The 26738-nt window shown below is 36.1% G+C and overlaps 1 protein-coding gene across 2 annotated transcripts in view; it reads right to left on the minus strand.

Moving 5' to 3' along the window:
* Window positions 1–26738, minus strand: part of PTPRD (protein tyrosine phosphatase receptor type D) — a 498410-nt gene that overhangs the window by 274331 nt on the left and 197341 nt on the right. For both annotated transcript variants that reach the window (XM_087444573.1, XM_087444574.1), the window contains 2 exons: window positions 25195–25340; window positions 21908–22049 (listed from right to left, as the gene is read on the minus strand). In XM_087444573.1, the coding sequence (XP_087300699.1) occupies window positions 21908–22049; window positions 25195–25340 (288 nt within the window). The remainder of the gene's footprint in view (window positions 1–21907; window positions 22050–25194; window positions 25341–26738) is intronic.

Genomic DNA, 26738 nt, shown 5'->3' on the forward strand with positions numbered 1-26738 from the left:
TCGCCACATGAATTCAAAGAACATTGAGGGATATGCATTTTTTTTCATGAGGAAGGTTGGCCCTGAGCTAACATCTGTGCCAATCTTCCTCTATTTTGTATATGGGACGCCGCCACAGCATGGCTTGACAAGCAGTGTTTAGGTCCATGCCCAGGATCCAAACCCATCAACACCAGGCCGCAGAAGCAGAGCACGTGAACTTAACAACTACATCACTGGACTGGCCCCTATGTATTTTCTTTTTAATGCCAAGGTTAAGTGTAAGAATTTGAGTTTAGGAGCAAAGGACACATCTGGCAGCAGTACCCATGATGAGTGATGGTCATGGGAGATCCTGTGGATAGATCGTTTGGAAAGCTACTGCAATAGGAAAAAAGAAGCTCTGCTCAATTAAGGTGTTGGTAGCAAAATGGAAAGACATGGAAAAATATAAGGATCACTGTGTAAGTTATGACGTGGGAATGCATAGGTCAGAAAAGGCAAGAGAGAGGAATAAGTCAAGGGAAATCCAAAGGCTTCCAATACAGACAACAGCATGGAAGCATGGTGGTGCTGACTGAAATAAGAATGTAGTATCTGGGAGGAAAGCTTGTTGAGATGGGGAGAAGATGACAACTTCTCCTGGGGCACACTGAGGCTGGTGGAACCACTCAAGTACAAGTAGTACTTGTTCTTGATATTTCTCTAGTAGGAAACAAGGTGCGTTTTCCTTCTCCATTCCCTCATGCTGCAGATCACAATAAGACACCTAAGAAGGGAGGCGGTTCTCCCTGAAACTCTCTCACCATGACAATAAAGTGTAGCTCCACATTTCCAGGCCAGCAGGCCAGGAGTTTCACCTTTAAAGGAAAACAAGATAAGCTCTGTGTTCACAATAAAATCCTCTAATCAGCTTTGGGCAGGTGACCACAGACGATGGCTAACCCAGGCAAGCCTGCCCCAGCAGGAAGCATGAAAGTCTATAAGAACCAGTGCTACTGTCACTCCTGTTTGGCAAAAGCATCAAAATCAAGTCCCTATGCTACAGTTCTTCCAACTGATACCAACCTGGGATAATGTGGAAATTACTGAGAGGTATAGAGCCAGCCTGTGCCAACTGTACATCTGTCCCCGAGACCATGGCTGGGTCCCAAATTAATCAATACTAAGAAATCAAAGCCTGGTGCATTTATGCTGAGAGTCCCTTGGCATAATTTTCTGAAAGCCTCATCTTTACTGGGTTAGTATCTGAGGTGCTACTGGATAGGACAAGTGGCCCCACTGACAAATGACAGTAGACCTCGATCCCAAGTGTGTACACTTAACTGTCTTTACTATACGTTGTCTGAACTGATTGTTGCATCCTTGATACTGTTTGTATATCTTCATGGCATTTAAACTCTGTACCAATTACTTATTAATTTTTAACGGTTTACCATTGGCTGTTTCATTTACCTTGTGGTTTCTTAAGTATCTGTGTGAGTTTCTATGTCCATTACACAGTGTCACTTCTATAGGAGTGATTGATATAAGGGAAAACAGCTCTCTACAAGTGGGCATTGGTGCTTAAAAAATAGTATTTAATGACTCTAAATGTTTTCTCCATTCTCAAAGTCTCTGTGGCATTAAGACTTATTACTGAAGTCAGTTTTAGTTGTATGTGTGTGTCTTTTCTCTCTCTCAATGTAAGTGTCCACATAATATCTATAAAAATAATGCTCCAAAAATTATTTTAAAAAGACACCAAACATCAAGAAAAATTAAGTTCTGGTTAAAAGTTACATCAGGCAACAAGCCTACAGTGAATCTTGAGTAGATGTGAAAAATATTCATTACAATAACTTTTAAATAGTATGTAAATTTATGAATATGTAATTCATGCTATGAAATAGTGTTTTCAAAATATTATATTTCAGATTAGTGACATTCATCCTTAAATAGCAGTTTTCATTTTATAAATCTATATGTATAATCTACCTATAGCTCCATACTGATACTAGTTTATATGAAACTATACCTACTTCTTGGTGACAATCCTACTGCATGCATTCAAAGGCATCTTGTAATGGTGTTTGTAGCATGCTCTGTATTAGCATTGTGTGAAACAGTCACTAACGATGGAATAAATCATAGTGCATTATACAACAGATTACAATGTAGCCTCATAGTGGTGGATCTATATGTTCTGACACATATGTTCTGAAACATAGGCAAGATATGGTTCTATAAAAATAAAATTAAACTACAGAACAATCATATAATATGACACCGTTGGTTAAAGCAAAACAAGCTTAATATTATAAAACTGTTTACGTCTTCCACAGCTATTAAACTATAGTATGCTGAAAAAAATTTAAGATGTACAGCAAACTGCCACCTCTGAGGAATGAGGTGACAAAAAGCATCCTTCATTGTTTACTTCTACATGGTTTGAAATATTTTCAAAGAGAATGCATTTATGTATCATGTATATATGTTTCTAAATTTAAAAAATGTACTAAAGATGAAAATAAACGCTGAAGAAATTTCACATTGTCTTCTATGAAAGACTATTAGCATGGCTTAACAATTACGTCAAGTGTGATTACTTAAAATTACAATAAATGACTTTGAAGCATGAAGTATTCTATGATTAGCTTTAGCATTGGTAAGACTTAATACAGAGTATTAGATATTGTTGATAGTTAAATTAATAACATGAAAAGGATTATTATCACATCAATAGCTAAGTTTTCAAATGTTTATACTCACCATTCTAGCAATCAATAATACAACCCTAAGATTTATTCAATTAATAAAGGGCTTATATTTTACTTATATCTTGTGTGTGTGAGGGGGTATTTTAATTTTCTATTACATCCAACACATAATAGATGTTCAACAGACATAGCCTTTGAAAAGACTGAATAACAAATATAAAAATCATGTACACATTAAGACAAAGTTACATAGCAAATGTTTCAGAGGATAAGTTGCATTCTTTTATCTCAGTGGCCTCTTCAATTTCTGGAAGAGAGAAGAGCAGGAAGAGAGGGACAGGCCCTAGCCTTGACGCTGATGTGGAGGATGTAAACATTATAACATACTGATAAGCCATCGTCCAAGGGAACAGAGCACTTCAACCATACCCAGAAATAGTCGAGAGACTATTCCTCTAGTGACTCTTTTTTTTTCTTTAACTAAAAATAAATCCAAGTGGGAATAAAGGCAGACTAATTTATGATAGCATCATAGAATCTCTGACATCATCATGCCAAGTTTTCTACCCCAAGCTTGAATCCTCTGCCTCTTCAGTACTCCCAGAAAATGATGGCTCACTTCTACCTCCCAAAATTGCCCTGGTAATTTTCAGGAAGCTGAGATCATTCCAGAGTTTTTCCTGGGACCAGTCCAAAACTGCCACTTTCTGATCGTCACTGGGCTGTCTGAGCTAACACAAAGTGAGTCTAATCTCTCCTTTACATGACAGTCCACAGAAGCAACCACCAGCTTCATAATTGGTTTAGTTCTTTTTCTTAAGCCCCCAAGGGACCAGAAGAATTACATTTCCACGTTCTCTGCCCAACTTTCTTCTCTACAAGAACTTTCTTAAATGAAAAAATAGTCTGTCTTGTTAGAAACAGTTGCTATTCAAAGAAGAATATAGTTATTCCTATACTATTTTTTTCTCTAAAAAACCTAGTAAAATTGAAGCCCTTCATAGTTTGGTAAATCTGGAAGGCAATTAAACAGAATATGAGTTTCTGTTATTTAGTTTTTGACACTGTATTATCATCTTTAACATAGTGACCTTCAGACACAAATATGACATGATTAATCCATTATTAGTAAATGTGATTTAAGTTATGTTTCCAGAAGTAGCAATGGCATTACACTGAGCTAGCCACAAATTTTGTCCTGACCTTCCTTACAGAATTTAATCTGTGTGGTGTCTTAGACTGAGTACAGGCAGGGAAGTCTCTCATGATGAACAAAACTACACCTGGTCATAAGATGATCAAACCTCTGAACTCATTAGTCTCATACCATTACAACAACTGCATAAATTGGTCTCCTTGTTTGACCTCAGCTGGGAACACAGGTGTTGGGCCACACAAATTTTTTGCTGCTCTGTGAAATGACTATGAAAGTGCCATGAACATTGATTTGGGGATTACAAATAAATTTTAACAAGTTGGTGAATTCATAAATATGGAATCCATGAATAATGAGGATCAACTCAGAGAAGATAATCACTGAAATATTTTTTTTAGGAGCAAGTCAATTCCGTTTCCCTTGTTTTGTAGAACCCTGCAACGTAGAATTCTACAATGCTCCCATATCCTTGCAAAGACTACTGCTGAAAAGGAATTTATAGAAAGATAAGGAGAGGGAATAGGGGCCTAGAAACTTGGGATTATGGACATCCAGGATGTCCCTACATGCATGGAATCACTTACAGGGACAAGTACTTCCTCTGTCTATTGGCCAAGGTGCAAGATGGAGCTGCGCAATATTCCATCCTGAGTAGTCCTCACACTGCACAAAGAATCCACATAGGGCAGGCAACTCCCGTAAAGGAAAGGCCCTCTTTCTTTTCCACTTTCTGAACTAAACCAGCTCAAGCCAGAGAGGAAAAGAATATCCATTCTTGAGACTCTTTGCTCTTTCTTTTGTTTGGCCTGCTAAATCTTTCTCCATGTGGGGGGAACAGAAAGACTTTTTCTAGCTACCTCTTTCACTGCGAATGTGCTTTGATAATGTTCTGGGGGCTTTACAGAGAATGACATTTTAGACATTTTAGACCATTCTAACTCAGCTTAGCCACTAAAGCTGAGCACAGCTGAAAGCACTCAATTAGCAACTCCAACTTCAAAGGCTATATTATTCTCTCCTGAATACACATGTGTAACTCCCATTAGCATTAATGGGAGCTGTGGGAGCCCACGGCTCAGAGAATATGCCTCCAAGTCTGTGTGCTTGATGAGCATGCAATTAAAGCCTATGGCCCAAATTTTTCAAGAAGGGCATAGTAAATACACCAAGTACTCACGCAAAATCAAGTGTGCTCACTTTGGTAAAGTAAGCTATCACTTCTATTTAAACATGAAGAAACAGCTGTGCAAATTAGGCCTATTTTCATGTCATTTATCCTCTTAGATGTAGACAATGGTCTTTTACGGTGTTTTGGGAAAAGAGTCATTCTTCTGTTTTAAAAGTTTAGTTATATGTTTTCCTAAGCTTAAGTCCACATCGATTCACAGACTAGCCTTAGGGGTAACAATGTCTAACAAGACAAAGACCATTTTAAGTGAATTTCCTACACACAAAATCCAGCATGTCATCTATATACACTCAGTGCCTTTTCCTGTTTTCCACTTAATAATTTTATTATAACAAAGTTAGGAAAAAACTGATTTGTCATTTAAAAGAAAATCAATTAGAGAGGCAAATGCTTGCCTCAAATAATAAATTTGTTCTTATTGGGAAATAATTATTTTCATTCCTTTACTTCATTCTAAAGAGACTTGTCCATAGTTTTCAGCAAGGAATCAATACATATTACAGGTTTAATAAAATATCAATATGTTAGCTAGTCTGTGCTACATTCACAGTCTTGATTATACCTTTATGGAGAAAATAATCTTGACTGATTTAGTACCATTTAAAACAATTCATTTTCTGCTGTTCACACACTTTCCCCAAACTTTGAAGAGAATGTTATAAATAATAATCTTGATATTTTTTAAAGAAGAGTTAATCAAGCAACTTCAAAGGTATAGAAGTGAATTATTGATCTATAGTATTGACACATATTATAATCCTATTAACCATCAAATGTCATATTCAAACTTTCTAATTATGTGAAAAATTAAGGTTATCTTAGGTACTGAACCATAACTACAAGTCAACTGAATTGCATTGGACCAATGAACTTGTCAAAGACACAGAAGTGTCCCCACCAAGCTTACAGGAGTGCTGAGATGTCAGGAGACTTCGAATTGTAACCTGGCACGGAGCGAGGTGAAAACTCCACTTCTAAAATTTCATCAAATACACAGTCTTCATAACATCATTTTGTACTTAATATTTAACACATATTGGAAAGTTGGATAGCAACCATCTCTTCATGGAATTTTAAAGCCAACATGTTAAAGAATGGAGCATCTCAAAATTGAACACAGAGACCCCTTACCTCAGATTCTATGGAAGACTAAATAAAGAATGATAAACAGAGATGAGACACTAAACCATGGTCTGTGGTTAACAGAATTATTAATGATGGCAAATGTGAGAAGGAATTCACCATTTCTTATCAAAAAAAGATTGTGGGTTGTTTCTATCATACCCACATCCTGACTAATAAAGTTGAAAGCTACTCAGTTAGAGATACCCTACTTTCACAGTATATCTTCTACACAGAGCCACATTTCAAGTGAGAGGTAAAGAGTGTTGACCTTATAATAAAGAGTCTAGGGAGTTTCATTCTTAGGTTTTTTGGCTCTGAATTATTCTGGCTCAACATGCTAACAATTTAGTGTGCTATTAATCCTGCTGGCGTGATCATGTCCTCTATGTTGCTGAGACTACCTTCACCAACTAATCTGAAATTCATCCAGAACCAGCTGGCACAGACAGAGCCACTTCCTTCTTTAGAAATAATTTAGTTGGTAACGGTCTAACTGGGGACTATTAGTATATAAAATGACATTTATTCAAATATCCACATGAGCATAACCACTCTACTTCCTATAACTTTTTGTCTAAAATATTAGTTTTAAAAATCCTCTTTTTTTTTTCCAGATGGTCTCTCTTTATTAAAAAATAAATATATTTCCATCTGAGAATTCATGAAGTATAGGTGAGTCATGGGATATAGAGTAAATTGATGGCTAGTAATGACAATTACCTAAAATATTTGTGGAAAGAAGGAAGAGAGAAAGGAAAGAAGGGAAAGAGGAAGAGGAGAAAGAAGATGTCTACCCAGTGCCTCTGAAAGGGGGGCACCCATCTTATGATCTGAGAGGCAGACAAAATTTTTATAGCTCTCAGGAGAAGAAACTCCAGTATCTTGTTGGAGAAATGTCTGATGATTGCTCATCAAGGGGATGTGCAGAACCTGATATATGGAGGTCATTTATTTCTATTCCTAATTACCAGGCTACAGTCAACCTCGGATATGTCACTTAGGCAATCCCAACTTGTAAATTTTACTGACATATTATTTCAGCAAATATTTGAGTGATGTTCTGTAGCACTCCCTTTCTAGGTGCTGTGGATACAAGCAGAGATAAGTCAAACCCAACCCTTGCTCTATGGAATAAGAAACACTGATTTCATTCCTATTTAAAAGGACCAAAAAAATGGAGGTTGTTTGAATTAGAACAATAAATAGAGTCATTGAAGCATTGAAATAATAAAACTGAGTGAATAAACTTTCATAAAACTAGGCATTTCTATATGTGTATCTATACGCACGCATAAAAGGGTGAATTCAATTTTTTCTCTTCATCTTCAGACTCTTTTGCAAAAGTTGACATTAAAAGGCACATCTGATAGGACAACTTCAGCACAGAACATACTCAATAGGAAATAACTAACTAGAGAACTAAAGATGCACCTCCCTTGAGTCTTCGCTGATTTTTTTTTTAAATACTAACTTTGAAACTGGTAGGTTGTCCCACTTAAAGCCCTTGATTTTAAATTGCCATTTCTTTTTACACCCAATTAAATTGTCAGTGTAATGAAGAATTGTCCAACTGAGTAGAACTGTGAGGATCTTCTCACTGCGGCTTTCTGCAGTCTTAATTTGCAGATGCTTTTGCCTAAAATAAGAATTTAAAGTCACCTCCTCAACAATAAGACCTGTAAAGCTTCCACCAACTGCTGTTCAACACAGACAATGAAAGAAAACTTGGTTCACAAAATGGCCCTCTGTGGGGTATAGCAGAGGGAATATTTTCCTAAATCATAAGATATTTGGGCTCTGAAAAACATATCGCCATGCTCCTGATTCTCTGATAAAGTTTAGATAAAGACCACATATGTAAAGAGGTTGATATTTTCCAGTTAGCTCAGCAATTCTAGTAACTCATAATATTCAAAAAGAACAAACAAAACTGACTCTAGAGTGTTCATTTTCATGAAAATATATTGTGTACAAAGCCATGAATGGTGATCAAAGATTCTTTGCACATTTTCTTCATGAAGGAGCACTATTTTCTTGTTTGATTATCAGACTGATGGTGAGGGATCTCAGTAATCTCCATCAACCAGAGGTTTGAAGAAGAAAGTCATGGGGTCACAAACACTAACTCAACTCAGTCCCAACATGAATGAAATGACTAGCGTTCATCTTCTAGCTTCCCAGGGTTGCCTAGACAAACATTTTGGAAGCAATCTTTTAATCAGCCTTTTGGGGATCCCTAAATCTTCCTTAAAGTGGACACTTTTTTTTGGTGGGGAAGATTGGCCCTGAGCTAACATCTGTTGCTAATCCTCCTCTTTTTTTTTTTGCTTCAAGAAGATTGTCCCTGAGCTAACATTTGTGCCAATCTTCCTCGACTTTGTATGTAGGACGCCTCCACAGCATGGCTTGATGAGCTGTGTGTAGGTCCACGCAGGGGATCTGAACCCGCAAATCCCGGGGCCCCCAAAGCGGAAAGCGCAAACTTAAAGCCACTGTGCCACCAGGCTGGCCCCAAAGTGGACACTTTTGAATGTATTTTCTTTTTCATAACCATCCATCTCTTACATTCCACGCCAGCCCACCCTTTCGTGCTCCCACAGCTTTCTTTCTACCTTTGCTAAGGAGAAACTCAAGGATGATGACAAAATACCCATAAACAAGCAACCCATTGGCCCCTCTTGCTGCCACTAAGGCAGTTTTCACACATTTCCATCCTTGTACTAGGGATCCAAAAAATAAATCCCTGTTACTCTTCCATGTCACTTCTTACTCAATTGTATCCTTTGCAACACAACAGCAAAAGGCAACATGAAGTTGTGAATAGAGAACAGGATTTGGAGTTAGAAAACCTGATAATCAACCCCATTTAATATCTATGAGATTTCAGCCAAGTAACTTCTGAACTTTGGCTCCTCTGAACTTGTAGCTCCTCCATAATGCTCACGGACCCTCCTTTAGTAGTTAGTCAAGTATCTAGCAGTCCTACATACTAAAATTCACACATCCCCAAGCTGACTTGCATGGTTGGTGATTCTTAATTCTATAGGATTTTTTTTCTTTTCTTTTTCTTTTTTGCTTTTCCAATAATTTTCCAATAAAACATGAACAAGCAAATAAGTTCTATGTTTGCTTATTGAGAAAAGGAATCTGAGGACCTTTCAAATATTCTTTTTACAGACAAAGCCTTTAAGGAAGCAGCCCCAACTACTCCTTCCCTCCGCCTGGTCTCTTCTTGGACATACAAGGCAACACGTCACTCACAGAAAGGAAGCTCAGTATTTCATTTGGTGAATTTTAGTGGACAATGAATTTTATCTACTAGTGAATTTTTGTAAATAATGACACCAATCTTTAGAACAAGATTATATTAAAATAAAAATTATGAATCCATAGTGTCTTGCAGAAAAGATTATTTTGCTCCAGTGATGGTGGTGTTGGTGATGTTCAGATGAAAAGAAAAATGATAGAAAAATTGGCCTTTTAGCATGGAGGAATAAAAACATTACCCAATAAAGTTCAGTTCATGGGGAGAATCCTTGTGTGAAGTGCACAACTCTCCCGTAACAGGAGAGAGCAGTCTGTGTTCACTGCATGAGTACTATTGTATGTTAAATACAAGAGGAAGAAAACAAGCTAAGATATTCTCCATAAATTTAAGACTCAGAATTATAAACATTGGGCAAAGTCCTTTTAAGCCTGTGCTAATCAGTGGAGGAAGAGTCAGGAAAGACACTCACCCCCCCATGTTAGACTCACATCTATGCTTTGATGTGGATAACTAACTTTTTTTATCAATCATATATAAAATAGAATGCAGATCTTCTTTCCCTTGGTTTTATCTCAGCAGTAGAACTAGATTTTACAACATCTAAAGCTTATGAAATTTTAGAGGCTTACTTTATGAAAACAAGTGCAGAAATATTACTTTTGCAAATTTTAGGAAAAAACATATAATCAGTAGAACATACTACTGGGCCCTCCCAGGGCTTTGGAAAGCACCATGCAAGTGAGGGCCTTGATACTGAAGCCTCCTTAGATGCAGGGTAAATCTGTCTTGAACTCAACTCCACACCAGATTACCTCACCTCCACCATTTCTGTATCGATTTTCTGGCACCAGAACATGGTGATGGTTTGGTGAGGGTCTTTGACCACTGCTTCATCCCTGGAGGACTCAAGAAGAGTGGCCCCTGAACTTAATCAATGCTATTTGCATGTTGTTAGACAGGCCTGTTTAAAACATATCACGTCAACATTTTTTGTATCTTTTTAGGTTATCAGTGCCGTATTTTAAACACGGTGATAGGGAACTAAGACAAGATTAGCTCAAACCCCAGTCCTTCTGGACAAAACTCCAGTCCTCCTGGGCAGCATTTAACATCTTCCCGTTAGTGGGTTTACAGTAAATTATTACAAAGAATAATTTAAGTCAGAATGAACTCTTCCTCCTAGGCGGTGATTTATCTGTTTGGAAGCTGAGATGAGGGAATTCCATGCGCTGTTGAGGCACCGGGTGCTGACTTTATTAATGCATCTTTGCAACAAACACTGATGGGACCCCAGTCAGTCAGCTGGAGCGGTTGATGTCAGTTTACAAGAGGCTTGGTGATACCTGGAAATTCAAATCCATCATCATAAGATATAATGACATGCACAAAAGAAGTGTAAACAGAAGGCTCTTTAGCAGACAGGGCTCTGACCCAAGCTGTTAGGCCTCATGAAGTAACATATCTAAGAATGTTCCTGTTTTGAAGTATATGCTAACGGCTTTTCCTCAAGGGTAAAAACACCTAAACTCCCATTTTTTTTAATAAATAAATATTTTATTATAAAAATCAATTTTGTTTAATAAAGTCTTCTGAGGGAGAAGCTGTGTTAAGATATTTTATTAGTATACTTTTTAAAAAATCATTTCATATTTAGCTACGCTTTGACATCTCCACCTAGAGCAAAAAGGAGTCATAAAAGACAGTAAGAGCAGCAATAAAAATTCCTTCTACTATTATGTTGTAGAGAAACAAATGGGAATATTTCTTTGAAGGTAATTAAGTTTTTTTATTGCATCATATTTTCTCAAAACCCAAGCAAAGTATATCCCAAATCTTCTTATGAATGAAATATAATTTTCTCTCAGAACATTTTCACTCATCAGAAACAAAAGGTGAGTTTAATTTTTCTGTCAGTTGAGGCTTCATATGTTAAACACATCTTACATTTCAACAAACCTTACTGTCATAATGATGGAATACTCAAGGAGACAGTAGTTCTTACTCAAGTACTAGTGTAAAGGTGTAAGGTGAATTACTGTGAGTGTACTTCTAAAAATAGACTTCATTATCCCCAAACACAGTATATATGTACAACTGCCTTTTCATTTTAACCAAAATTACAGTTTCTTGTCTAACAGAGATTGTAGCTTCCTTGAAGGTAGATGGTGGTAATGTCTTTTCCATCTTTTTATTCCCAACACTTTGCACAATCCCTGGCATAGGAAGAACCATATTATCTAATGAATAAATTCATGAATTAATACAAATTGCTTCTCACGCATTGTGTGCTTATCCTAGACATGGAAGCAACATTTTCTGTTCTTTCTGATGTTTCAAAATAAAACCTTAAATAAAGTAGTTCTGGAAGCAAAAGTATTTAGAAACCTCTTCATTAAACTTGCCATTCGTTCACCAATCAACAAATATTTACTGAAAACTTATAATATGCTAAGCACTGCACTGTGTTTTTAATCTTGACCAAAACAAAAATCTTGACCTGCCCTCATGAAACTTCTAGTTGTCATGGAGATAACTCTGTTAGGATAAAAGAAAAGCTTCACCTCATTTTCTCTTAAGCATACTCCTTAGTCACCTATGATAGAACGATATTCAAATTTCAAATACTTTGTGGAGTTCACAGTAGCCAAATGATAGCTCACTCATCTGGACCACAGAATTATTTAGTGCACAAGGCAGCCTGACTTAGTGACTATAAAAGTATGTGTTTTCCTAGCCTTAGAAAGATGGTTCTGCCTGTGCCAGAAAATTCTGCTTCACAAATATGGCAGTGCCCTTTATCAAAATAATTTAAAATTAATTTTGATAATTATCATAATAGTACTAGTAGTAATAATATAGGTGAGGATGATGATATCCATCACAACAACTCACATTTACTGAGTGACTGCTTGGGACTTTGCTAAAAGCTTTACACATATCATCTCCTGTAATCATCCTCTCAAGTTTAGGCAGTAGGTTTTCTTATTATCTCTACTTTCCAGATAAAGATGCTGAAGCTTAGACAGTTTAAGAAATGTGCACATAGCCACAGAGCAAACAGTGGAGTCAGAATTTGAACTCAGATCTATCTATCTGTTGGCAGAATCTGAACTTGTAACCACATCTTCTATCACCTCCTACACCAAGACAGTAGCATAAATAATCTAAAAGAGAAAAATAAACAAAAATCCTTTTCTATTACCTCTTTAAATGTTGAAATGATATATGAGATTTTCCTGCGTCTTCTAAAATATATAACTAATGATGCTGCATTGTCAGAGGCATTAAAAAACAATTATATGTTTTTATCTATTCTGTGACCTAGGATAGTCCAGATGTAATAGAACAGAAATCATATTTTAAGTATGACCTTAGTTTGACCTAGGCATTCTAAGCAATTGACTACCTTGCCCTAATGTGCAAGTATCCTGAAGACTATGGAAATGTGTGTTAATACAACATTTAGCACAAATGGAAGAGGGGGGAAAAAAGAAGCTAAAATTCTTAGTATTGCATGTTAGAGAACATTGCACCAATAAATGACCTTCAGTCATTCCAAAAAACTTGGTAATACATGTACATTTTCAGACTCTCATATCACCTTATTTCCATGTAAAAAGCTGACTTGTAGTTCTCCAGACTAAGCAATGTTTTATAAGCCACAGAAATCTTCTTCTCCAGGACTGTTGACCCTCCCCTCCCATCACCATAGTGATGCATTCATTTAATGAATATTTATTGAATTACTGTGTACCAGACACTGTTCTAGATGCTGGGCATTCAGGAGTGGGCAAGAAGGCTGAAATAGCTCAGCTTCAAAGGGAGGATGAAGGGAAAAGGAAAGAAATTAACTTTTTTCAGCAGCTTTTATATTTGAGTCACTGTGCCACAGGCTTTACACACATAAGCCGTTAATTTCTAAAAACAACCCTAAAAGGTAGCCAGGTAATCCTCCACTCTAAAGCTGAGGAGCTTCAAGTTTAGACTTAAGTAATGTGTCTAAATCCACACAGGTCAGAAACAGTAGACTACTGATATGAACCCAAGTCTATCTAAGAACATACCAAAGAATACTCTCCTTCCATTGTGGGTCCCTCTGTTTCACTCTCTCTTTGTAGTGCCCCTTCCATCTGGTTCTCAGTCACACTCTCCATCCTACAGTGGCATGACTGAAATCATGATCACTTTCGTCCACTATATGTAAATGAGGTTAACTCCTGCTCAAAGGGTCTCCTACTGCATCATATGTGTTTACATAACCATGTCCATATCTCCCTCTTTATATGTAGACATTCATTCCATAAATATTTGTTGCTTGCCCAGTAAATACTAGGAACATTTCTAGGCCAGAGAAAAATGTAATGCAGCTTACACACAAAGGTGCGAGGGGCACATAAAATAAAAGTTTCAAGAAATAAAGAGTATAATTTCACAGAGTGGAAAATGCTATGAAGCCAATTAAAGATGCACACAATATATATACATTGCATGTATAAAATATATATATATAAATGCAAATATACCTCCCCAACAGAATTTTTGGTTTAACTATACAATGTATATATAATTAATAACTAATATTAAAAGCCATCAAGTCTTTAAGAGCTAATACTTTTCTACCATATTTAATTTTCTAGTTGTCTGATAAATGATAAATCTTTGGTTACCCATGGAATTAAACAAATACACAAACAAACAAAAAGAAGTGTTCATGCCAATGAAGAAGGGTAGAAAATATCTGAAAACTGTTAAGATTGATTTGCTTGTTGCACCCATGACACAGTTTCATTCTTTTAAACAGGTCTTTTGGTGTTACACTCTAAAAAATGTAGGCTCGCTTCTGGGAAAACCCAAACTGAGATCAAATTTATCACCTGAACACACACATCATCAGGCATGTGAGAAAAAATTTAAATGGGCTACACTGTGGCCAAAATCTATTAGCAAGAAAAAAATCCACTGCATTAAAGGGTGAAAATAACATATATTTAATGCAAGAGTGAAGTTTAAAAATCAAGGATAAAGTTTACAAATACAAAAAAGAAGGGTATGCAAAAGTTCTTGAGATATAAATTAAAACACAAGTTCATTTAGAAAGATCACAGATAAGATAGTCTTTAAATTTTCCTGTTATCTTTAACAAAATATTAAGAATACTAGGATGTATGTCATCATACTTGTGTTTAATGTGGCATTAATTCACAAGTCATTGTTTTTTTAATAGGACAAAATAAGTTACTTGCTCTTCTAAGGAGATATGTAATTAGGATTTTGATAATTAAACCCTAGATGAGGCATTTGGTTTATCTATGCCCTAAATCCCAATAAATTACACATGCACAACTTTTAAAACTAAGTCTTAATTAGTAGCTTAAAAGTACCTTCAAAACTAATTTTGAAGGCCAGGAAATTAAATTTTTAAAAATTGTTCAAATTTTATCAATGAAAGTCAACTAAATATCCAGTTTTAAAGTATAAGCATCGATTACATATAAAGGACAGTGAATTGTTTGCCATATCACTTTAAGTTTTTAATAGACCTCTTGGCAAATTTCAGCTCATATAGAGATGGTCTATGTTAAATTAGTCACATGATTTCTCGCCTGTGTAGTCCAATCTCCTTAGCCAATGAAGTATGTCCCAACCTCATTTTCTTCTACTACTATTCTTTTTACTTCTACTCTATTCTGAGCTACTATTGTTTATACCCACCGGTGATGGTTAATTTTATGTGTCAACTTCACTGGGCCATGAGGGACCCAGATATTTGGTCAAATCTTATTCTGGGTGTTACCGTGAGGGTGTTTTTGGATGAGATTAACATTTAAATCTGCAGACCAAGTAGAGCAGATTGCCTTCTCTAATGCGAGTGGGCCTCAGCCAATCAGTTGAAGGCCTGCATAGAACAAAAAGGGTGACCCTCCCCTAAGTAAGAGAATTCTGCCTGCCTGACTGCGTTTAAACTGGGACACTGGTTTTTTCCTGCCTTTAGACTCAAACTGAAACATGAGCTCTCTTGCTTTTCAAGCCTTCAGGCTTGAACTGGAACTACACTATCGGCTCTCCTGGGTCTCCAGCTTGCCGACTCACCCTGCAGATCTTGGAGGTTGTCAGCATCTTTAATAGCATGAGCCAATTCCTTATCATAAATAAATATATTTACACATATTATGTATATATTTAAGAAAATATAAATATATATATATATATATATCCTATTGGTTCATTTCTCTGGAGAACTCTGCATACCCACCACCAAATAAGTAGCAATTTCTTACCTATGCAACTGTGTTCACAAAGCTTTCTCTATCCCTAATACTCCCTCACACTAATTCTGCCTGATAAAATCCTACACATTCTTTAAGCTTCCACTTAGAGGTCTCCTCCCTCCCATGAGGCATCGTCAGGTAGCATTTTTCCACACTTTGCACACCCATAACACATTAGCACTGTTTCACATCATGCCTGTCTATGGCTGGTCAGCTAGCAGAACATTGTTCTTCCAGGACAATGTCTTATACATCAAAAGTAAACATCTGAAGGGCTAGAATATATTGTCACAACATAATACAGCAGGGATCATTTCTGACTAGGTAAAACCCAGAGGAAATCTCAGCTGTATGACCAAGAAAGAAATCATCTCAAACTCTCTGGACCTTGGTTTCTAACATCAAAAATAAGGCCTTAGGCTAGGAAAACACCAAATTCCCTTCCAGCTTGACATTTCTATGACTCCATTAATAAGTCAATCAACAGTAAACACTCACATGACTCAGTATTCATTTCAAAATTATTAAAAATACTACTACAATAGGAAGTCAAAAGAAGAAAATTGTTCTCACTTACATGCAATGATTTACAACTGCCTGCATTCTCTCTGAGCCCTTCTAAGACATAATCCCAGTGTGGAAAAACAAGTATTAATGATTCAAAGAAAGCAGCATGCCTCACCAACACAATGGTCCTTAAAAGACAGATCACAAGGAAACATGAACAGCATCATCTCACACATGTACTTTTTCCCAATTATTATCAGTTTTAATGTCTCTCCTGACTAGAGTCTAAGTAGAACTGTCCACATGGGCTCCTGCCTTGTGAACACTGGTACATAAAGAATTGTTAAAGTACCGAAGATTACATGACCGAAAGTCAAAGTTTCTGTTTACTTACATGGCTCTGCCCACCACCACCCCTTTCAACATGAAAACGCAGCACGCAGAAAGGCTGTATCATGTTGGTATCAATTAATTCCAAATAGTGAACTATTTTATAAGCCTTTTCAAGTAACCTTCACTCAGTACCATCACTGTCAGCAAGTTTGTTCTGTGTTGGCCACCCTTCCTTTTGTTTCAGTCTTTCATAAAAATCCTTTTGTGTGACAGTCAAGCAGCTGTGCTTTGTTCTTTAATGTTCCTAGCCTGGATCCCCAGCCGAGACCACTTTATAACATAAACGGCAAAGTACCATTTTCACAGTGGGGACAACTGTGTTCATCTTCAAAAAGAGGCATTAATAAAATGAGACTGTAATGAACATGCTAATTCTGATCACAGGGTACCGCACAATAGCGGAGAGTCGACTGCCTTCTCTCTGAAAGATTGTAACAGTTGTTGTTGTTGTCTTTTTAACAACTGCTATAGTGGCTTACATTTTTTGAACAGACATATTATGCAAACGTTTCTCTCCATTTCCCAACGACATGCCTTCTCTGTCTCATACAACTACTCACTGTGTGTTTTACTATCTCAGTAACAGTCAACTTCAGGGAGCATATTTTTTCCATCTTGCAAGAACTGACTTGCTGAAATAGGCATGTCACTGAATCAGAGAAGCTAGACAAATGTGATCTGAGTGATCACCAATCCAATGCCTTCCCTGGGCACATGAGGCAAAAAAAAAAAGAATAGAGAAGTTAATACATTTGCTCAAGATGCCACAGCTATTTTGGGACAGAGCCAGAGTTAAAACTCAAATTACCTGAGACCTAGACTTGGGTACTTTGTATACTGTGTTACGTCTTGATGGTGATCAATCATTTGTAAAATACGAGGTATTCATATGTGGAGTAGATACTGAAACACAGCTATCATGTCATAAAACATATCTGCTAACCTAGGTAACTAACTTGTCTCATATTTGGTCAGCTAAATTTTGTAGACAATAATTGTACTTTGGATATGTTCTAATGAAAAGCTAGTTTCCTATAAGCTGATAAGAGCAACAGTGTTATATATTATACTCTGTTGTGTTGTGGTAGTGCTGGAGGTGGTTTCGGAGGCAGTGCTATTTGGGAATGGGTAAGTCTCTGAAAATAATCCACTAAGCTTAAAAAAACAACATATTACATGCTATTTTGGATGACAATGAAACGTATATTTTCTGATTAAAAAAAAGGTAAATTCAAGAAATTATGACATTTAGTTGGATAAATAGAGGCAAAGTTGATTAAATTTTTCTAGAACCTTCTCTTAGAGAAGAGGAATTATGTGAGCAAGAACAAAGGATTCTTCATTTCTTTCCATTTGCCCAAAAAAAGCAGGTGACCCTGGAGTCTTAAGAGAAAGAAAAGACTACGGATGGTGATGCCTCATTTTCTCTGCACAGTGGCTGATATTTTCATCCCCAGTTACCACAACATAAATTTATATTATAAATTTTCCTCCTGATATCTTTGGTCAGGAAGAAATTGTGACCAGTGAATCAAAGATTCAGAAAGAACTAGTTTCATCTGGATGATGATTCCTCTTCTTAAAATACCTTCTCTACACCTATGCTTGTCCCTCACTGAAAGCCTATTATCTCACCCAAAGTCCTTAGTAGAATTCCACAATTAGGTAAGACTCAGTCTTTAATAACCCCTCAGTGAGATCTCAGGCTTTCACTTAAAGTTCTGTTAGAAGGAAGACATGTATATGACACATATGATCAGCTTCCTAAAGTGCTATAGAACTAGGGAGCTGGTATTTGTTTGTGTTTCCACAGCCGGGGAAATCAAAAAAAATTTTTAAATGACCTAGAGGCTGTAAGTACCACATTCAACTCCCCCTTCTCCCACTACTTCTATGAACTACAGTCTACAGTGTCTAAATGGTAATTGCCCAAATATTTCATTCCAGGACAACGTTCAGCCGAAGCTGGTAGTTATCCTGCCTTATGAAAATAGTTTTTCAGAGCTACGGTAATTTGAAATGAGCTACAGAGGGAAGGTTGTCCCTGAAATATTCCCTTCAATGTACTTGGGTGGTCAAAGTATTATTTCAACGTCTTCTGCACGAGCCACACAGGTCAGATGTTTAAATCTCCAATTAATTAGGTTTTCTAGTAGCCTGTGTGAAATAAATTAGTGATCTCCATCCAGTCCACTTAGACCAAACCCTATATGACAGTTGGCACATTTTTGGCATTGTCAGCAAAGTGGGGGAAAAGTAAGTGACCCATATGAACAAAATGGGCATCTGATGAGGGTCCCTGGAAGAACATGTAAACTGGTCTCCATCTACCGCAGAGCAGAGAGCTTGAGCGTGTACCAACATGATTTGCAAGAGAAAGTGAACTTAAAAATGGGCACAAAGCTCATCAAGCGTGGTATGAAACTCTTCACATTCATTTAGTTAACTGTTCACGATGTTCATATTCTATGAATGTCAGTTTACCACTGGAACATTTTTAACAGATTATTATTAATAGAATTATCAATAGTTATTTAGAAATTTTAAACAAAGAGGTAACTCTAGGAAACAAAAATAATTCCTAACCCCGTTTATTTCATCCTACAAGGATATATGAAAGTATTCTATTTTAAGGTTATGTTTAGACTGCTTTTCCATTATCCAAAATACCTTTGAGCTTTTCTCATGAAACATTTCCAAAATTGCTAAACATAGTCTTTAAAAAAAATAAAGTTAACTACTTTACTGGAATCATAAATTTTCATACAAATATACTTACATGTGACAGATATTCACACAGAAAGTCAAGATCATATTAAAAATTTCAAATGCATTTGTCTTATGTGGGGGCTAGCTGGATAAAAGCAGATGAGGTGGGGGACCCTAATGAGCTGGGAGGCAGGAAATTATAAAGCCTTATGAATGTCTAAATAAGTGATATTTCCTCCAACTTTTTGTTAATGTCTTCATCAAACACATAAAGATTAAGTCAAGCCAAAAGACTGTCATAGCTTCCTTTTAAGGGGTTTGTTCAAGAAACTCAAAGAGTGAAAAATCCCAAAAAGTTTCTGATAAATTTCAGTTTATTGTACCTTTGTAATACACTTTCTACATAATAGCATTAGTTCTAAACTAGGCGAATAAATGAACATCAAAATTTTTTTAAAAAGATCAACAAAAGAGTCTGATTTGCTTTAGATATGAATACCTGAAAAAGTGATTCTACAATTTTCAGATCTTCTAAGCTTATGTGAATATATATTTATATTCACATACATACATACTTTTTGTAGTACATATTATAGTATGTATAAACACAGTCTCTAAAATTCCTTTCAGTTCTAAAATTTGACTTCTAGCTCCTGTCTGCTCTTTTTTTTCCTAATGTCTTATTCTTGCCCGAGAGATTTTATTCCTTCCTTTGCTTTTTCAAATATTTATAACACATTTATTTTAAAACTCATTCATATGGTTCAATCATCTGTAGTTCACAGACTATGATTTCTAATCTCACTGATTGGGCTTACTGTCCCTCGTGGGTTGGAACTGGCTTTCATGATTTTAGAATTGGTACCTATGAGCCCATTTGATATGAATGGCCTTATCTGGGGTCATATGCCCTGCATTGTTGGGGTGTTTCTGTGGGGTGAGTGTTTACATGGCTGCCTATTCCACATTCTATGAAATTCATTTTTTCTGACCAGTTTTTATGTTAGCTTCTGGGTCCTGAGTATTGCACTGTAGGAATAGTGCTAGAAGTCTCACCTTTATGCAGAATGCTGATCTACCTCCTCTCACTCCCATCTTATTTTATATATGCCTGGGTCCTGCTGGAGTGTTAAAACTCTAGCCCTAAAGCATATAGCCCATTCGGTTATTACCTTGGGTTATAAGATTACAAATTGTCTTTTCTTTGGAGAGTCTCTTTTTGTTTTTAGCACCTGGAAATTTCTCCTCCTTGTTTGCAAGTCTAACCATGCATTTAATTTTATTTTCAGAAATTTTACAATATCTCTGTGTGTTTATAGGGGGATGGAGAACTTACTGTATGAACCTAGCTTGTCATAATGGCCAGAAATGCAGCTCAAATATGACTCATTTTTAAGCAGCATTCTGTTACATGCATTTAAAAGATTTCTATCCAGTTGGTCAATATTTTTTCTGAGACGTAGTACGATGTTTTTATTATTTAAAACATATTTTAGGATGCATATGTAAATAATCTCATTTTCCAGGGTTCTTGAATTAACTAATTAATTTTTGTACCAAATAGATCTAGAAGGAAATGTTTTTGACTTTATAAAACATACAAAGTAAATACACCCCTCAATGGAGAGAGAAATTGAATGGAGGAGAAACGTTCTTTATATGTTCCTCTGTGATTATTAAATTTTGATCCTTTCTTTTCAAGTACCTTCATTTTAAGAATGTCTATTCTCCTAAGTCCTGGAATCAAGCAAAATGAAGTTCAAAGCAAAACGAAATAAACAAAAGTGTGCATGAAAAAGAGTTAAAGGCACAGAAGTGTTCGTCCGGAAATGTCAAATACTAGGCAAGCCAAATCAGGCAATGTTCTTAACTCCACACAAAAGACTGAATTCAAGATACACAACAGAATATCATGAATCACTAGCCTTTATTCTCTGGTACTGTCATTCTAAAGAAAGACTAGAAAGTAGACACACTGTACTGGAGATTTGGCAAGTCATCCCATGCTTTGGTCAAATTGCATAAGCGACATACCCAGGAACACGGAAGGGGACATACAGTTTCCGTTAACTTTGCATCAACAGATGTTAGCTCTAGAAATATAAAAGACTGAAATAAAAACACAGTTTTTGACATAAAGAAGAAAGGCGTCTTTCTTGTTCTTGATTCCTCTGCTTAAGAAGAATTCATTCTTAGTTAGAGGATGTTCCTTTAATTTTTCAAACATCAGTGTCAGCTTTGGTAATTTATAGGAAAGTAGTTGCTGACCTCAGTATGAAAAATCCATACACAAGTAATACTGACGTGCAAAAGGGTAGCATACTCTGTCTCTTTTCTAGGTTCTCTACCAAAAACCGAAATGGTATCTGGCATTTGAAATCAGCACTCCTTTGGGATTTTTTTTTCTCTCCTTTATTTGCGTTTTTCAAGATGCATGAGAGAAGGCGCCCACTGTCTATTTAAAAGTTTGACCCTCACGAACATTTTATTTCGATTAGTTTTCCATTTAAGTGTCATTGCAATGCTAGTCTTTTTAATGGTCCTACAAAAGAACACCTGGCATACAGAATTTCAACAATGACACAAGCAACAACCTTGCACTGGAGTACTTACCACGCAAAACTGTGAGTCTGGTGGATACACTTATTTCTCCCACATTATTGGAGGCCACACATTCATAAATGGCCTCATCCCTTGGAGTCCGTAAGGGTTGTATTCTGAGAACTGATCCAGATCCATCGTCAAACTCTATTACCTATTAGAGGAAACAATAGCTGTCACAGGTGTTGTTACAATTGTCTACCTCTCAGCTAAACCTCTTAACACAACGGTGAGCCAGCCATTAGGCTCAGAATAATTTTGATACAGTTGTGAAACAGAATATTTGGTCTCATTTAAGAAATCTTTTTCTGAACAAAGAAAAGACATGAAACTACATATGCAAAAATGTAGATTTCTAGCCTCTACTGAAAACCATGCAAGATTCACTCATGAAAAAATTCTAGTATAAGTGTGTAGGGCAATTTGACCCTGCCAATTTTGCAGGAAATTTGCTGCTATGATGGATAAACTTCTCAAATTATTCTGTCTCTGACAGCACATATGCACATACGGATCCATTCAATAATTGGACCGTAGGGTGAAGAAATAATGCATGCCACCACAGATAGCTCTTCTGGTTGAAAGTGTCTCATCCTGAACAGTATAGATGAGTGAACCATGAAGAGAAACTGCCTAAATCTAGTACTTAGGCAGCCAACGAGATGGCTTTCACAACCCAAGAACCTGATAGCGTGCATTAATTTTGTCCTAAATCATTCCAGTATTTGTTCTAGCTTAGCATTTTCTGCATTTTTAGGGCATTCTTGCTGTAAAATGGAGGCTTGCTTCACCAGGCAGAAAATTAATGTCCTAAACAGTAAGCTTGAATTCACTCTCATTATGGACTCTACTCTGAAAGAGTTTAGCAATCCTAGGTAGTTGTCAGCTAATTCAAGCACTACTGATATTGATAAATATGTATACAAAACTGTGGAGTTTTCTACTCGTCTTTTCTGTAACTATGCTGTGTTCTTTAGCTGCCCACTGAGATGTTGTGCTTTTTTTTTCTTTTGCATTTCCTTGTGAATAATATCTCCATGTGCCTAAATTGTGAATAAATTGAAATGTCTTATAAATACATTTATGGGATGCTCAATCTCAGATTTTGTATGTGAGTGTGTGTATGTCAACATATGGAAGAAAGAGATTGAATGTTTTTAAAATATGATACATCCCCTTTAAGTCCTTTCTGCACTCCATTTATGTTTTAAATTCACAACGATTGCCAAAATTTCCTCCTTCTCAGTGCACCACAATTTATTTTCAACTCTATTAAGCACACATTTTAGAATGAATCTACTATGCATCTTAGGAGAGAAAAATTTCATAGTTACTGGAATCTTTGTCAAATATGCCATAATTTAAAAAAAAATTATGAGCATCCTACAGCTTAATGTAGAGAAAGATTTAAACATCTTCAATATCAGTTTAAATTTTGATTAATTAATTGTTACATGTCATTGCATGTTCACATTTCTGAACTATTTCCTAGATTGAGAGCTATGCTCTTACAACAAACAAACACTATACCACACATTACAAGCTAGTGTTGTAATCTCCAATTTGAAAAGCCTATTTAATATCCAATACTGACTGTGTACCTACTCCAGGCCAGACACTGTATTTGGCACTGGAGATAGAAGAGAGCAAAATCAGTCCCACGCACTGCTCTCAGGAGCCTTATAAAATAGTGAGACCAAAAAAATACAGATTTACTGTTATAGATACTAAAGACTCGCAACCCAAGACTCAATACCATTTGACATTGGTGTTTTGTGTAAAAATAATTTTCCCTGAAAGTGTTTATATGACTCTCATTAGGAATTATATACTGAGCAGAGCTCATGCTTTGAAATGTTTACTATTATAATTTAATCTCTGTTACAAGATTTTGTCAAGAAGCCATAGTCACTAGCAAGCATAATGTCAAACTCCTCTTGGACAAAAACATTCAATTTCATTCAAACTAAAGAAAGTGTACCAACGATGTGCACACACATCATTTTCTACATGAAGTAGGAAATATTTCCCAAAGATTAAGATATTCCTTTTGTTTATTTTTAAATCACTGTAGGTATTCGATTTTAAAACAAACATAATTTTAAATTTGCCATTTGTAAACTATAGTCCAGACTTCAATTTTCACCAGTTTGATTCCTTAGGTTCTTTATGTATTTGGATCATTTAGCATTTTGTAAGAACTGGTGAAAAATTAGTAAAATCAAACTGTTCTAAATTTTGTAGCTGCTGTTTCCCTTAACTAGGAATTGCCTTTAATTAGCCAAATTGTCAATTAGCCTAAGAAGTAGATTAGAAACTCAGGTAAGAGGAAGTGGGTTTTATAATTTGGGGCAGTCTAGAGGTCTTAGTACCCTCTAAGAATCAAGCTATCCTCTTCATGTCTTAAATTACAAGCATGATACTCTGTGCTGCTTCCAATCTTTCTTTGTGCAGCTTATCACCTGTTTTCTTCTCCAGAATGAGCAAATTTCTAAACGACAAGGCTCCTCACAAACAGCCCAAAAATATCTGAACTACGTTTCATCCTCTTTAATGCACTTAGCTTTCTTAAATAAAGAAAATCGATTTTTTTTTCAATAGGTTTAACTCGGATACCAACCCAGTTGGGTATGTTTCTTCCAGAGCTGTACTTCACACTAACACACTGGATCAAATTTCTCATGCTAGTTCATGCCACTTGCAAAACACAGATCTAAGTGTTGTGGACAACTTCATTTGCTGCCCAATGTTCATTCTGCTTCTTCCTGTTAACACAAACTTGAATTCCCTTTAGGAAAACACTGCTCTCTCATTCCAAGCCATGAGGTTGGATGGAATTGATCTCATTCCCAGCAACAGAGGTAGACTGTGATTAACTTAAACTAGTTAGCCTGCATCATCATCTGTTCACACAGTTTGGTTCAGGGATGAGCATGCAACTCAATAAGAGTTGATGGGATAGGAAGCTTTCACTCATTCTCTAGACTTGGTCATGGGAGGATAAGAGGCTCCATCTTGCACCCTTAAGGGGAAGCAGTCTGAAGGTGAGGCTAACAGATGGATGCTAGGAACACTATTTGAGCCCTGGTATAAGTAGAGACAAAAGTCAGTCACATGAAACCCCAAATTCCCTTTGTTACAAAGACACTTTGTAAGTTAAGTTCTCCATCACATGCAACATAATGTCATATCTCAGTAATTAACATTTTATATCAGAGTAAAATAAGCAAGTAACATACAAACCAAAGATACAGCAGATACATTCTTCCCCCAGAGAAACAGAACAATGGACCTAATACCTCAAATCTCTGATTGCTGACTTTTTTTCCTTTTTTGTTCCAGACAATTTTAGGTCTTGGGTCTCCTGTAGCTTGGCAAATGAAAGAGGCAACTCCTCCAGAGACCCCTGTCTGATCAACAGGAGTTCGTGTAAACCTTGGAGGTGCTGGAATAAAAAGAAATAAACATCTCAATTAGATGGAAAATTGAAAACGTAGACTATTACCCCACTGCCACTGTTCTTTCCACAGCCCTCAACCCATTTCCGCCGATACACACATACATACATAAATTCACTAGGACTACAAATTGGGAAAGCATCTTTTACTTTTGACAGCAGTTTAAAGGGGGAGGAGGTAACTTGTGGTCAACTGATCTACGAGTGCTTTTATTGCCAAAATCTGTATTAAGGCAGAGATCCAATAACATCCGAAAAGCAACATCACGCATTAATTTTTATTACCAGTATAAAAAAAAAATTCCAATTTGTCCTCTGTAACAAAATGAGCTCATCAATCAAAGTGAGTAAAATTTTAGCTCTTTGCTTTGCTGCTGCTATCAGGACACTGCCAGAAAGCAGCATTGGTACTGCTAAGCTATTAAAATTAGTGACATTTAAGAGAAATTCTAAGAAATTTTAAAGAGACAAGAAACATAGCCCTGAATTAGAAGGTCTGGAAAGAAACAGAAATAGGGAAAAACGGTAAAGCAACTCTAACCTAGAGATTGCATGCTGCCTTACTTGAAACTTAACTTCACAATTTGCATAAAAGAAGGAGCAAGAAGCCTCCAAAGTCATAGCAAAGAAAAGAATTTCTATTAAGAAAGATGTAGACTTAAAGATCCCTAAGGATGAAAGACTAGAATTGGAAGCTTTGTAAAATAGTCCTCCATCTCCTTTAAATATTCTCACATTCACCCCCCTTAAAAACCTACTTATTATCCATCTTGTATTTCCACATCTAGAAATCTATCATATGAGAATTGTATGAACCATAGATAAATATTTATACACAAAGATATTCATCATGTCGTTTATTTAGCAAAGATTATAACCTAAATATCAAATAATATAGGAGTTGATGGTGAAATAAACTATGGCATAATGATGAAACGTCATACAAATAGTAAATGTTATAGTTTTTATAATATGACATGAGAAACACTTATGATTCAATGATAAGCCACAAAAGAATCATACACAATTATATATGAGGGATATCAGGTAATAAAGAAAAATGCACCAAAAAAAGATGGGGCAAAATATGCTAAAACACTAATGAGGGTGGTTTGGGAAGAGGCATTTTAATTAATTTTCCTACTTGTTTACATTTTTCCTGCATCCTTGAGTATTTACAATTACGCTATAGTTGGAAATTTTTTAAAATTCAAAAACATTTTACTTTTCCAATTTATTTTCTATTTTCTTATCCCTATTACAAATTTTCTCCTCTCTCCTACTGTTTTTCAGTTATATGTCATTGATAAATGTTTTAAGTAACTATAGCTAACATTAGTTTTGAAAACAATCCTTAGATTCTAAGAAAGAAGAAAATAAAGTTCA

Source organism: Ceratotherium simum, chromosome 20, assembly GCF_057802395.1.
Source record: "Ceratotherium simum simum isolate JZ-2026a chromosome 20, ASM5780239v1, whole genome shotgun sequence".
Taxonomy (NCBI): Eukaryota; Metazoa; Chordata; class Mammalia; order Perissodactyla; family Rhinocerotidae; genus Ceratotherium; species Ceratotherium simum.